General features: G+C 42.4%; 2 protein-coding genes across 2 annotated transcripts; both read left to right on the forward strand.

Moving 5' to 3' along the window:
* Positions 1-262: 262 nt before the first annotated feature.
* wdr82 (WD repeat domain 82) lies at positions 263-5,819 on the forward strand. Its single transcript, XM_086117776.1, has 9 exons — positions 263-652; positions 1,176-1,273; positions 2,031-2,097; positions 2,181-2,280; positions 2,741-2,857; positions 2,929-3,084; positions 4,172-4,241; positions 5,297-5,439; positions 5,649-5,819. Exons 1-9 carry the CDS (start codon positions 492-494, stop codon positions 5,676-5,678), a joined length of 942 nt encoding a protein of 313 aa, XP_085973902.1. The 5' UTR covers positions 263-491; the 3' UTR covers positions 5,679-5,819.
* A 1,785-nt stretch (positions 5,820-7,604) lies between these two features.
* twf2 (twinfilin actin binding protein 2) lies at positions 7,605-14,895 on the forward strand. The gene is made up of 8 exons (XM_086117775.1): positions 7,605-7,871; positions 10,376-10,554; positions 11,650-11,745; positions 11,834-11,938; positions 12,349-12,474; positions 12,544-12,694; positions 14,190-14,311; positions 14,538-14,895. The coding sequence occupies exons 1-8, from the start codon at positions 7,775-7,777 to the stop codon at positions 14,703-14,705; spliced, it is 1,044 nt and encodes a 347-aa protein (XP_085973901.1). The 5' UTR covers positions 7,605-7,774; the 3' UTR covers positions 14,706-14,895.
* Positions 14,896-15,221: the final 326 nt, after the last annotated feature.

Consider the following 15,221-nt stretch of genomic DNA (forward strand, 5'->3'; position numbering starts at 1 on the left):
AGTGCAAGATGGTGCGTGATTGGTGGATAATAAAGACGTGTGCGGGATACGTGTGTGTCGTCGAAATGTAGCGTATGGATAACAACAACTCATTGAGTTGGTAAAATAAACCTCAGAACAGTCGTGGTGTTTCGGGATGCTACAGTTTGTTTTGTTTATCAGAATATGGTCGTCAAACCCGTATAGGAAAATACTCCAGGGGGTCCAAGTATGTCAATCTCGCGATATACCCAACACACGTGGTTTCCGGCTGTCCGTCGGGCCAGCCGCGCATGCGCGACACCGACATTACGCGGGCGTTGCAGCAAGTAATGGTTGTTCCGAAAGAAATAATATCGTTCCTTAATTTTGATCGAAAACGACGATTACCGCCGTTACGGGTCTCTTAGTATATTTTAGAGGTTAGGTGTATTAAGAAGTTTGAAGGTGTGCAAAGAGGCTCGTGGAAGCGCCCACGGGACACACAAGACAGAGGAGAGTGCAAGGCCGCCATGAAGCTGACGGACAATGTGCTGCGGAGCTTCAGAGTGGCGAAGGTTTTCCGGGAGAACACGGACAAGATCAACTGCTTCGACTTCAGCTCCAACGGAGAGTCGATCATATCCAGCAGTGACGATGATTCGCTTGTATTGTACGACTGCCAAGAAGGGAAGTAAGTCAGACGGAGTCGTCTTCCAACTCCCAACAAATACACGCTTTCTAGCTGTTTTGTTAGCTGACATGCTAACGCTAGTTAGCAGCCACGGCCTGTGATAATTGTGTGAAGGGCCACTTGCTGGTTTAGGAAAGTTTAACGAAAAAAGCAATTGTATGGAAACATTTGATCAATAAACGCAGTTATCATGTTACCCTTGCAGCACGCTGAGAAGTGGGTAGCACTTCTGCCTTGCAATTCTGAGGTTATGTGTTTGAATCCGGAAATGCTTGTTTGTCGACATGGGCCCTGCATGTGGCTGGCGATCAGTGTATAATGTCTATCTTCATTTGTCTGATTTTTATTTCATATACATCACTTTGTATGCAACCGTGGTTGGTTTTAATGTGATCTATAAATTGCATCCAGTTCAATATCCAGCTTCTCTTAAGTCAACTGTTGTAAACAACGTAAGTTGAACAGAAGATGGATGACTGGACAATGTTCAACTCATCGTTTTCTCTCTAAAATTTGTTACCAGACCCAAGAGGACTCTCTACAGTAAGAAGTATGGAGTGGATTTGATTAGATACACACATGCAGCCAACACAGTGGTCTACAGTTCCAACAAAATTGATGGTATGTTGATGCAAGTTGGTTTTTTAAAATTATTATTATTGGAAGTCAAATGTGGGAACTATAATTTTTTTGTTTCACTTTCTTAAAGCGTTACTATCACCTGACATCCAAATGGTGAAAATATGGTATGTCCTCTTAAATGGCAGCCACCTTTCCAATAAATTAAATAATGGGTCCTTCCATCCACTGAAAATAGATATATTATGCATATTTTTATACTGTTATTTTGTATTTACAATGTGTGTATGATGAATTGTTACTGTTGTTTTAGATGAACATCTGTCTCCATTTATTAATTCATTTATGAAAATAGCAACCATGAAGGCAATTTAAAGGGAATAGCAGTCTGTTTCAGTTTGCCTCGACTGGTCATTTGTGTGTGGTTTGATAAGTCTCTAATTGGCCAACAATTTCAACTGAGAGCAACTCTACCGATTTTAGTTTCCCCACATAATACGAGGAATAAGTGCAGCGATTGAAGTTAATGTTCGGCTAGAGTGTGTGCGCACATGTGTTTGTATGTGTCTCCAGGATGCTCGCCGCATGACTGCTCGCTCTGGCCTGAGGTAGTTGTTTGTACAGTTTTTGGGTCTATGATTGTTCCCCACACTGGAGCTAACTGTACAAATGACTGCCTTGCCCATATCCGAGCACACTCATCTCCACTGAGCGGGCCTGATTTTGTTAATTAAATATGTCACATACAACGTATGATGACCACTCTCACCAATGTTTTTAAATTTTGTCCTCTCCAAAGATACGATCAGATACTTGTCCCTTCACGACAATAAATACATCCGCTATTTCCCTGGGCACAGTAAAAGGTGAGTTCTTCTAGTCTTGTCTTATTTACCCCCTCCCCCCAGTTGGGCCACATTGATTTCATTCAATTGACTGTTGTGTTCAGAGTGACCTCCCTCTCCATGTCTCCTGTGGATGACACCTTCATTTCTGGATCTCTGGATAAAACCATTAGACTGTGGGATCTACGCTCACCTAACTGCCAGGTAACCCAGGAGTACAATGAATATCTATTATCACAGTTTACCGTAGGACGATTAATGGCGTACAATACATAATTCGCTGACTTGATTTTGAATTGAGTTTGGCCTCACCTATCCATCAGTGCACGAAAGCACAATGACAGACATGGATGGGAGCGCAGTATTCAGCTCATCGTGCTCCTGCACACTGCTTAAATTCACCCTGGTCCAAGGTTTTTATACAGTAGACTACTATAGTGGAATAATACATGTCCTTATATGAATACACAAAACACAATTTTGGACGAAAGGGTTATTGGCATTTCCATTAAATTCAGTGGGGAAAGATGTCTTAAGTTAAGAGTGTGGTCACAGAATGAATGAAACTGGTATCTCAAGGCACCACTGTATTGGTATACAACCTTTGAGAAAGTCAGTTTTCTGTCCTCTGTCCCCTTTAAAGTACCGTGTCGTCCACGCACAGGGTCTCATGCACCTCCAGGGGAAGCCGGTGTGCTCGTTTGATCCGGAGGGTCTCATTTTTGCTGCGGGCATCAATTCAGAAATGGTCAAGCTTTACGATCTGCGGTCATTTGACAAGGTGAGCGCACGACTATGCAACGTACAGTGACGTTGAGCAGGTTCACATTCATCCTTCTCATCGGTCTGCAGGGTCCCTTCGCGACCTTCAAGCTGCAGTACGACAGGACATGCGAGTGGACTGGACTCAAGTTCAGCAACGACGGCAAACTCATCCTCCTCTCCACCAACGGCGGTGCCCTCCGCATCCTAGACGCGTTTAAAGGGGCCGTGCTGCATTCCTTCGGGGTGAGACGCACACGGCCATTCGCGTTGTCAGCGCAAAAGTTAATAGAACGAGCACTTCGTGAAAATAAGCTGTCAGAGAGCTATCGATGGAACAAATTCAATTTGTTCAGTATTGTTTCTACTTTACAGTGAAACTGTAACATACTGAGTGTTTCTATGTTAACCAAAATGTTTTTGATAGGTCCAGGGTCGACTAAAAGTGGGTAATTTAATGTCCTCCTCCAACATTGCACCATTCCTCAAACCAATTTCAGTCTATCAGTCTCAATAAAAGCTTCAAAGATGAGCTCAGACATTATAGACGCGAAAAGCAAAAGTGACGATTACAAGATAGCAGGGGTGTCAAACTCCTTTTTTTCGTGGATCCATCATAGTTGTGGTTTCCTTCGGAAGGCCATTATGACATGTAACAAATAAAATGAAGGATGTTACAACAAAACTGGTGAATAATATCCCAAGATTTTTAAAAGTGAATTTGCAATGTTGTTGTTTTAGCAAGAAACATGAAGTCAATTCACAAAATTTGCTTTTGCGAGCCGCCTAAAATAATATGGCAGGCCAGATTTGGCCCCTGGGCCTTGAGTTTGACACCTGTGCAATATAGGGTTTGACGCCAAGGAGGAAGGTTTCAAAGTAGGATTTAAAGACGTTATGATTTTAAAATGGGGTTTCGAGTAGAGATAGACCTGTGTGTGTGCGTGAGTATAGATAAAAAAAAACGGGTCCTCGAAGCAGAAAGATTATCTCATGGATTTTGTTGAACTGTGGCACCTGAATAACTCAAGGACTTGTTTCTGCCCTAAATCAAAACCTAGTCAGAATATTTGACACATTTTTACCCTGGTTCATACCTGGTGCTTCTGCTCTGTCACTCATTAAAGGGCCAGCACACACGCACTTAACCAGAATCGGGGAGTGACAAAAAAGTCCCGTGTCACTTACATTACAAAAATAGAAAAGTACAACTGAAGTGTGTTTCACTCGTGTAATTTCTTAATTCAAATTGTAAAATGTAGTTTTGAGTCAGTGAAGATGAAACGGAGCAGAGCGATTGGCGCTACCAAGTGTTGTGTTTCTGTGTTTGCAGGGATACAACAACAATAAAGGTGTCACACTGGAGGCCTCATTCACACCCGACTCTCAGTTTGTCGTCATCGGTAAGTTACAGTCTGCGTAACCCCTCACGCAGAAATCCTACAAACATATTTAAACAATTTATTTAAAAAAAAAAAAAAAGATTAAAACCCAGTAAATATAATGTATGGTAATGTTTGAATTTATTGTAAAACATTCAAAAAAATATTAGTGTTTTAAATGCACGGGAGAAGTGAACCAATCTCTTTTTTTCGTCAATGGATGCTACAGCTTCTTGTTGACTTTGAAACTTGGCTTGTAGTCAACGTGAGCACATTTTGAGCATGACGTCTCTGATCCACTGGTGAAAGGACACTTTGAATCTCTCCTCTTTCATCTCAAAACTGCTTTAAACAACAAAGCGTATGAGGGGAAAAGTGGTTAGGACTACACGACTGTCCGTGTTTTATGTTATGCGTTGTGTTTATTATTTTACTTTATGTTAACTGTTAAGCGCTCTGTCACAGCTGCTGCTTGCTGTTGTGAAAGCGCTATAGAAATCAGGATGTATTGTATAAAATCCTGTAGAGAACATTTATTGAAAGGTTTTAGGTTTTAATTTCTTTGTAAATTTGAAAGTTGGAACACACGTGAAACCGTTCATTAAAAAGGACAAAGCCTGTAAGTAAATTTTACTCCATTAAAAAACACTCAATGAAAAATTTGGTTTTATTTAAAAGGAAATCTGCATCCGATTGACATTTTCAAACGATAGTGGTGCCTTGTGAAACAAGATGGACATTTTGTTAATCTGTTCCAGCGCCTATACTCAAAAACATTCATGTTAAAGTTTTTTAAATGTGCTTTTTCTCGAGACAAATTGCACTCAACAGCTTTGAACTGGGGAAAAAGACACACAGTCATAACACGTAGTCCCCACATCACCCCGCAAATGCAAGCTCAAAGCATAACCGTACCTAAAGTATTGGCCTTACTTGTTCTTCTCTCGAGTCTATTTGGCAGTTGGCAAACCAGTCATTCATGATTTGCCTACTCATCATTGCAGATGAGCCAATTGTTGATTGAGTTCACATTTCGTTTCCGGCTGGGCTCAAATTTACAATTGTTTGTGTCGCAGGATCCGAAGACGGCAAGATTCACGTGTGGAACGCCGAGAGCGGCATGAAGGTGGCCGTGCTGGACGGCAAGCACACAGGGCCCATCACGTGCCTCCAGTTCAACCCCAAATTCATGACATTCGCCAGTGCCTGCTCTAACATGGTGAGCAAATGCTGCACCATCACATGCTCACGCCCGTGCGCTTCGTGGAATGTAGAAGCAACACTGGTTTATTTGTTCCCGGCAGACTGGAGGCAAAGGGACATTTGCATGACATTCAGTTTTAGGGCATATCAGACGACACTTTTTAAATGCTCGTAAAATACAAATGCACACAAGTGGCTTTAAATTATATCCGATTGTCTTTTCAGGCGTTCTGGCTTCCCACCATAGATGACTGAAGTGCGAAATGGCGCCAGCAGGGGGCGGCATGTCATCTTCTGTGAGCCAATTGTAAATATGTCGTGTGGTAATACATTGTGTCCATTTTTTATATATATGTATATATTTTTATTTTATATTAAATTTTCCATGGAAACGTTTGAGTGTTTGTCCACATTTTTAAAATATTCTCCAACAGTTTTGATTAATACTTGAATGTGGTTTTGTTAAAATGGATGTTAAGAATTTATAGTCTCACCTCAATTGCTTTAGGCTTCATAAATGAAAAGTCCAATTTATACAGTCAAACATGCCTATAAGTGGAACTCTTTAAGAGATCGCCGGAGGGTTCAACAATTTCCAAATATGGTATTGTACCTCTTGTTTCAATTCAAATCATCGTGTAACGCAATTAAATATTTGCAGAATCATGGAAGTCATTTTTAATTGCTTGTGCTGAAACTAACTAACAACAAAACATTTAACAAGAATAGTCAATTTGCCTTGATTCAATCTTTGAGAATGACCTGGATGACTGATAATCTACACATTAAGAAAAACCCAAATGTTTAGCAATACCTTTCAATTGATATGTGACTAAGTTAAAAATGAGTGAAGCAATTATGATATTTAACAAACAATATCATGTGTCCTTTTCTGTTTCACCATAATTCCAAAGTTTTTATATTACGTAAAACAAGTATCAATGATGCCAAACAAATGTCCACACATACATCCATGACATTCGATTTCCGATCCGCTTCATCCTCACAAGTTTCGTAGGGGGTGATGAAGCCTATCCCAGTCGTCTTTGGGCAGTAGGCGGGGGACACCCTGAACCGGTTGCCCGCCAATTGCAGGGCACACAGAGACGAACAACCATTTGTGCTCACACTCACACAACATTTCGAGTGCCAATATAACCTACCATGCATGTTTTTGGAATGTGGAAGGAAACCGGAGTACCCGGAAAAAAAACCCACACAGGCACGGGGAGAACATGCAAACTCCACACAGGAAAGCCCAAGTCCGGAATGGAACCCCAGACCGTGGCACTGTGAGGCGGATGTGCTAACCAGTCAGCCACCGGTAGTTATACATCACTATGACAATTAGTCTAAAGCTTGACAATGCTGATGAATGCCTTTCTCAGTCAGTTTTTTGTTTCAAAAAGCTTGCTCGTGATTATCCTGCAGATCACCAATTCTAATGAATTTCATGTCGGCAGACAATAAAGGAACCAAAGATTGACACAAGCAGACTATTGTTGCTGACACATGACTTGTAATGGCTCTTCAACATTCTCCCCCAATTTATTTCCATCTGGAATTTTGGATGACTTCAAAAGAAAAAACCCTCGCTAAGCCATCGCCTTATCATTGAGCTAAGGTTTATTTGTCCCACTGATCCTTGGAATTGATTTGTCTGTGGTCACCAATGGCAAAAAGGTTCTAGGTGAGGGACCAGAAAAAGCATGACTCAAAAGACCCCTTTGATGATTCCAATACTTGGGAAACATTTTCCCTTGTCAGGACACAGTTCACCAGGGCCCCCGTTTGGAGCCAGAAGGCAGGGCGACAAGGTGGCTTGGCCTGCACCCATGGGTAGTGATGGGAAAATGAAGCTTCAAATTTGTTTCCTGAATCAGTTTTTTGGTATCTATCTCTCTGTGCGTGCACGTGTGTACACAATATTTCTAATGGAAAAACATGTCTAAACAGGGTTGTGACTGCATATGTACGTCACCTGCCCCTTCAATTGTGGTGTTGGGTGCATGTTTTTTTCACAGGTCAGCACCAAGACTGGACCATCAGTGGGAGCTAAATTTGGTAGTCAGGGTGGGTGATCATGTTCCCTATCTGTGTGCACACGATACTGTCCCAGTTGCTTGAGCGATGTTCTATCTCGCACACCCATAAGGTCTCTGATGCCCCTGACAGCTCCACACAACTGTATTTCGACATTTTCAACTTAAAACAGTAAATCGCAGACTTAGGATTGGTTTGTTTTTTAGGCTGGGGTTTTTTTTTTTGCTTTCTCGTGACTCAAACTGACAGTTTCGTGGGGCCTGCCAGGAGGACGACCCTGCTACTTTCTTGCTGCTGCTTGAGCCGCCATGTTTCTCGCCCTTGTGGTGACGCCAGAGCTGAGGGAGTTTCTGGTTCAGGCGAGAGGAGGAGCGGTGCGCCTCATTAAGGTGCGCATACAAGACGGTGAGTGACCCTAACAACACGCCACTGAGATGATAAAATTCTGTGTTAGTTGTTTCACTGGCTTTGCATCTCTTTGTGATTGGTTCTATATTGTTGTCATTGTGCTGCCTTGGAAGTTTTTCAATCGGCAATTTTTGCATGAATTTTAGGGGTCAGGAATACAACGTCCAAAAGTCTCTAAATATCCAGTTACATCAATCAGCCCCCGACACACTTTTGACCATTTGACACAAAGTTGGGTTTACCCATCTACCGATAATAGGACACCTACTTGCCGGAGACAGCTGGGATAGGCTCCAGCATGCCCGTGACCCTTGAGAGGATAAAGCGGATTAGAAAAATGGATGGACCATGTGGCAACCCCTGACTTGAAGGGACTAAGCCAAAAGTTAAACATTTTTATGTTTTTCAATGATATTTAAAACATCTCTTGTTGCCAGTCAACTACGGATGATTCAGATAATATGCATATAATAGCAAAATAAAGGAATACATGGAATAAACTAAAGCATTATTCTCATGGTGCTTTGAGTACAAAGGTGTTACAATCATCTTGTTAATCATTTCAAAACGGGTTGGTTTTCAGCGAAAAAAACATGAAAAGACGATGATGATCTGATCCGACACTTCTAAGGGAAAAAAACCCCACAAACATAACACGATTTGGAGGCAGGAAGGAAAGGAAGGGGAAAAAAAGATTTGGAGGCAGCTGCTCAAGTGTTAAGTGGGAAAAGGTTGAGTGAGGCCACATGAACATACCTAGAAAACCTAGGTATGTTCATGACTCATGTGGTGTGTGCAGCTGACTCTTGTGTCACACCACTCGTGACTCTTGTTTTTTTGTATGGACCCTTTTTACCATCTGTGACATCACTCCTGCGCTTCACCTCTTTTTTGACTGGGTCACGTGAACCAGTTTCTGCCCGGTGGCACATATTGCTTTGACTACTTTTCATCACTGACTGATTATTGACCCTTGTGCAATCAGAGGCAAGGATAGGATCACCTATGGCCCAGCTAAACCATGATTCTTATGATCCTGATATAAATAAATACCGGTAATATAAATCCTAAAATCTTGTTCTGTAGTTGGGTATGAAAGTCTAACATATGGTATGCCAACACACCCCAAGATAGCATTGTGAGTGCAAAAAGTGCTGAGGCAGATTAGTAGGGATTTTACATCATGTTACGTAGTAAGGTTTTATTTAAATGGAGAATTAATCAAATCCTCGCGTGTTTGGAGTTGAAATGTTAACACATCGCAAGATAGTAACCTGATTGCAAAAAGTTCCGAGGAAGAGTTAAGGAAGCGTTTTATATCCTGTCCTGTGAATAAGAACTAGGAACACACTAACAGACAATTTTCACTGCCAAAATTAAGCATAACTATCTTTATAAAGTCAATATTTTGTACTGGATCTCATTCACTGTTGTTCCTAATGTGGTGGTCATTCAAGAGAAGTGCTGTACTCACATAACAAAGGCATGGTTAAAGAAGGATAGTTGGTGGAAAATATGCAGAACAGGAATTTGTTACCCCTCAGAATAGAAACAGTTTGCAGGAGACTAGTCAGCAAAGCCAAGCAGTATCCTGCAAGGACATGAATTTAGCTTCATTAGCTAGCTGCACGATGGCCTGATGAATAGAAAATCACCAACATGCTACACTAAAAATTACATTAGCTTGATTAATGATTAGCTATTGAGCAGATCAGTTTTTAGACAGAAAATGTCTGAAATGCCATGTTAGAAAGCAAAGCACTTAGCAGCATTAGCTTGGTTGATTAGACAGACAGACAGACAGGGTAAGACTGGCAGGGACAAACAGACAGGTGAATACACATATGGACAGCACTGACAGACAGATAATAGACAGATGGAGATGGATGGACACAAGCAAGTATATTGGGACAGACAGACAGACTGACTGACAGACATGAAGGAGAGACGACTGGGATGGAGGGACTAGAGATGGATGGACAGCTCATGGACAGACAGACAGGTAGCGAGAGACAGACAATCCCAGCCTATCGTGACATCAGCTGAAATTGCTGGCTAACAAATACTATGGTTGAGAGAAAATGGCCACCACGTTCCACGAAAGAAAAAAACAAACGAACAAAAATAGCATATACCCAGCATAACTATCCAGCAAGTAGGTTGATGTCGAGAAAATGGTTGATATGTTTCTCGAAAGAGCAAAGCGACATCAGCTCACATTGCTATCTAGGAGATTGACTGATGGCTAGAAAATGGCCGATGTGCTACGCTAAAAGGCAAAGCGACATTAGCTCAATAAGCTATCAAGCAGATATTGATTTGACATGGCAGATATGCTGCACTAAAAACAAAGCAACATTATCTCAATTTGCTGGCTCGGCAATAGCTAGCTAGATAGATAGATAAAAGGTTGCTAAAAGAAACTAAACATTACATCATCCTGTGAACGTGTGTTGTAATGCAAGGTAAGGAATGTAATGTCCGCCTGGTGTGACTTTCAGAACAGCTGGTGCTTGGGGCCTACAGGGAACCAGAGCAGAGCTGGGACCGGGATTACGACCATTTCCTTTTACCTCTGCTGGACCGGCAGGAGCCCTGCTATGTGCTCTACCGCCTGGACTCCCACAATGCACTGGGCTTTGAGTGGCTCTTCTTATCCTGGTCACCTGATGAGTCTTCCGTATGTTACAGACATCACCTTCATCCTTTCCTGATAAACACATTGACAGGAGCAGTCAGAATTTATGAGGCTTGTCCACAAAAAGTAATGCGCAGCGGAAAGTTGAAATGTTAGGGTCTATCATTTGATCTGCTGCTTAGCGAAACGAGCTAATCAAAAATACTAATCGCTTTGCCTTTTCGCAGAGCATGTCACTTACGATCTGATATCTAGCAATTTGAGTTCCTTTGTGTTTCCATTAACCTGTTTGCCTTGCTAGTGTCTTCAGCCGTGATTGTGTGTGTAACCACTGTGCTACATGACAAACCATCAACTGATCTGTGTGAGCAGAACAACAACCAGCTAACTGTTTGCATCACAAGCTATCATGGTTCTTGGCGATATTAATTCAAAGATCTCTTTTGTAGCCGCCAGTGTGAATTACTGATAAAATGACATTGTTCTGTTGTCTAAAAACTCACAGTCTCCTTCTTATAAATCAACAGTTGTTCTTCTTCAAAACAATGGTAAAAATCACTCATTCACAGGACCAATGCCAAGTGGTGATTTTCGTTACTGTGATAAAAGCGGGTCAGGCTAACTGAACTACATTTAGATTACAGTGGTAATCTTATCAAATTAATCTCTCCAATCATAAAATGATAATCCTGTGTTATTAAACTGATCATTTAACAGTCTTGTAGTGGTAATCTTATTTTGACGTCAGAACCCTACTATTTTAAAGTCGTAATGTTTGATAATTATGCACTTGTGACTTTTCCAGGCAAATAGCCACCTAGTTTCTCAACTAAGGTATAACCCCCCCATCCATTTTCTATGATGCGGATCTCAAGGTCCCGGGAAGTTGGAGCCTAGCCGTTCAATTTTGGGCAAAAGGCAGACCACACCCTGGACTGGTTGCCAGTTATTCAAAGGGCACATAGACAGACAATCTTTCAAACTTACATTGAAAACTGAAATCAGGAGTGGGGCGGGGGGTTAAATATTTTTTCACTTCATTGTACATGCATCATTTTATTTTGTCGAGCTGAGCTTTTTTCAATCGTAAATTCTTTTTTGGGGGGTGGGGGGATTATGTTTCTCTGCTGTTTGCAGGTCAAAGACAAGATGCTGTATGCTGCCACCCGTGCCACCGTCAAGAAGGAGTTTGGCGGTGGCCATGTGAAGTATGAGATGTTTGGCACACTGGAGGTCAGAGTCCATTTGGTTGGTAGTGGGCAGGAGCAACGTGTGTTTCAAAGGGACTCTCTAATGTATTTTTTTCCACCCCTCCCCACAGGAGGACGTCTGCCTGTCGGGCTACCAGCGTCATGTGTCGTCGTACTCCAACCCTGCACCGCTCACACTAGCGGAGCAGGAGCTGCAGAGGATCAAGCTCACTGAGGTGAGATGTCAAAAATCCACTCTGTTGTGTTCTCATTGCAAAAAAATTCATCCACTTCACTTTTGCCGACATTTATATCATACATAATACATGTTGGTGAGTGAATGAAAACATGATCATCATTATTTCAGGAGTTATGCGGCAATTTTGGTTTGGTGATCTAGTATGAAATTTTTACAGTACAAAATATGTGACTTGGCTCAATAAAGGTTGGGAAACACTGAGTTAGATATCAGTTTCAGACCAACAGGTGATTATGATCGGAAGGGACGATGTATGTTCTTGGCGAGATCGAGGGAAGCCTTTCTCACAGAATTTGACGTCTGTTCTTTAGTAACCTGATGAAAAAACACAGAGTATTTCTTCATCCATGACTAAAAGATGAGCTGTGCGCTTGCTGCCCCCTGCAGGTTACAGTGGAGAACAGCGTGGAAAGTAAGCAGCAAACCCTTCAAGGCCTGGCCTTCCCGCTGCAGGAGACGGCCAGACGAGCCCTCCAGCAACTCGCCCAGAAGCAGATCAATTACATACAGCTGGTCAGCGCCCCACCACAACCACTTAGAACACCAAAATAAATCAAACACTGACCACCTCCACTTTCCCAGAGACTGGATGTGGAGCGAGAGACGATTGAACTGGTTCATTTCCACCACACGGAGACACGGGACTTGCCTTACAGAGTCCCCAAAGACACGCCAAGATATCACTTCTTCCTCTACAAACACTCCCATGAAGGCGACTCCTTCGAATCCGTCGGTACGCCATTATTGAGTCTCATGCTTGATTATGGAATGTCTCCACGTTTGAACCCCCCGCCCCCCACACACCCTGACAACAGGCCTATATTTAGTCGTAGATGTCAGACGAGATCAGCTGTTGAAAATAGGCCAGATGGACAAGACAAACTTGCAGTAATTTGATTTCGGAGAAATATTTTTCTGCATCACCAGAAACAGCACTGTGACCAAGTAGTTGGATCTGGGTTGAAATCTTGGCTCTGGCATGCATCGAAGAGTCGAAATTGTCTATCGATGTAAATGTGCATGTGAATGGTTGTTTGTCTATCCACTATGTGGCCTGTGATTGATCCGCAACCGGTCTGGAGTGTACCTTGCTTCTTTAGCCCAAAGTCAGTTAAGCCATGATCCTCATGAGGACAAGCGCTGTACAAAATGGATGAAATGGACAGAAATAAACCACTCGTGACTTCTCTGAATTCATTGTGGGACACAAATAAGCGGAATCAGCAGATCTAAATCAATATACAATACAATAAAGAGCCGCCTGTAGCTCGGTCCATGAATCAAGCCACATCATGGCATCATGTGTCATTGTCTGTCCATTTTAAATACACACATAAAAATGCAAACCTCAGCAAAAGAACTTGGAGCGGTTACCAATCAATCACAGGGCACAAATAGACAAGTATTCACAGCCACATTCGCGCTTATGGACAATTTCAAGTCTTTCATGACCCCAACATGTTCTTGGAATGTGAGATGAAACCGGAGTACCTCGAGGAACAAAAAAAAAAAAAAAAAAAAACGAAGCAAGGGGAGAATTTGGAAACTCCACACAAGAATTCATAAATTCGCAGGAGGGCAAATGTGAGACTCAACTGTGGTAATGTGGAAAATTCAATTTTAAATTCAATAACCTTACCATGGGGCGGCACGGTGAGTGGTTAGCACGTCGACTCCAGATTGAAGGGTTGCATGCTCCCAGTAGACTAGGAGAAGCTTATCTACAATAGACTTGACTGTTTGAATGGTCTTCTTTCCCTCAAAAAAGCCATCAAACAGCTGGAGCTCGGATTCTGGCCAAAACAAAGAGATCAGAACATAATTCTCCTGTCCTAAAGGCGCTACACTGGCTCCCCTGTCAGCTGTAGACTTTAAAGTTCTGCTTCTGGTCTATAAATCGCTGAATGGTTTAGGTCCTGACTACATTTTAAAAAAAAAAAGACTTTTTTTTCACAGTTTGTTCTTTTACAAACTGTCGTAAGCGACTTTTTATTTCTGTCGTTTTAAAAAAAAGTCTAACTGTTTTCTTTGTAAATCCTTTTAAATGTTTTAATTATGTGAAGCACATTGAGTTGCCTTGTGTATGAAATGCGCTTTCTAGATCAGAAAATAAAGCTGTGTTTGCCTCTTAACCACATTTTCAAAATCGATCAGAAAGGTAAAAGTAGGTACGGGAAGTAATGGTCTGAGCGTATGCGTCAATTAAACATCTGTCATCCTGTTTGTAGTGTTCATCTACTCCATGCCTGGATACAGCTGCAGCATCAAGGAGCGAATGCTCTACTCCAGCTGCAAGAGTCGACTCTTGGAGGAGGTGGAGAGAGATTACCAGCTGCAGGTTGCGAAAAAGGTGAAAGGGAGTTGTACACGGATAGAACATTCAATCGAGCAGCTGTCGGAAAAAAAGTCCTTTGAGGACACTGAGGTCATGTGCGCCGTGTAATTCTTTTCTAGGAATTTGATGCTCAAAGAAACATAATATGCTTTGTATTTTTGCGGAGGATTTCACGGACTCATATAACAAGCGACACAAAATGCAGCGTGGCAAATACATGAACATTTTTTCCTCTCTCTAGTTGGAAATCGACGATGGAGATGTGTTGACGGAAGGGTTTCTGTACGAAGAGTTTCATCCTAAGCAGCACGCGCTCAGGCAGGCCTTTGCCAAGCCACGCGGCCCCGCAGGCAAGAGGGGACACAAGCGCCTCATTAAGGGCCGAGGCGAGGCGGTGCAGGACGGCTAGAAGGCGGACAAAATGTCTTGCTGAGGTGTTTCTTGAGTACTGGCACCTTGTAAAATAACAGACACATCGTCAGGCCCAAAACAAAGAGCTCAATGTTCAGTTCTTTGTGAGCATAGGAGACATTTGTGATCTAGAGGCTGGTCTCGCTGTATGTATGGTTCAGAATTCTATTGGTGTGTTTAAAAATGTATGAACCCCCCCCCCCCCACTCAACACCTTTCTAGTAGTTTTTATTTTCATACACACAAATGCAATGGGGTCGACTGGTTAGCCTCACAGTGCAGAGGTGCAGGGTTAGATTCCTGTGTGGAGTTTGCATTATCTCCCCGCCCGTGCCTGGGTTTTCTCCGGGTACTCCGGTTTCCTCCCACATTCCAAAAACATCCATGGCAGGTTAATGGAATGCTCTAAATTATCCCTCGGTGTGAGTGTGAGCGTGGATGGTTGTTCATCTCTGTGTGCCCTGCAATTGGCTGGCAACCAATTCAGGGTGTCCCCTGCCTGCTGCCCGAAGAC

Source organism: Hippocampus guttulatus, chromosome 8 (genome assembly GCF_054856545.1).
Source record: "Hippocampus guttulatus isolate MCC_2025c chromosome 8, RoL_Hgut_1.0, whole genome shotgun sequence".
NCBI lineage: Eukaryota > Metazoa > Chordata > Actinopteri > Syngnathiformes > Syngnathidae > Hippocampus > Hippocampus guttulatus.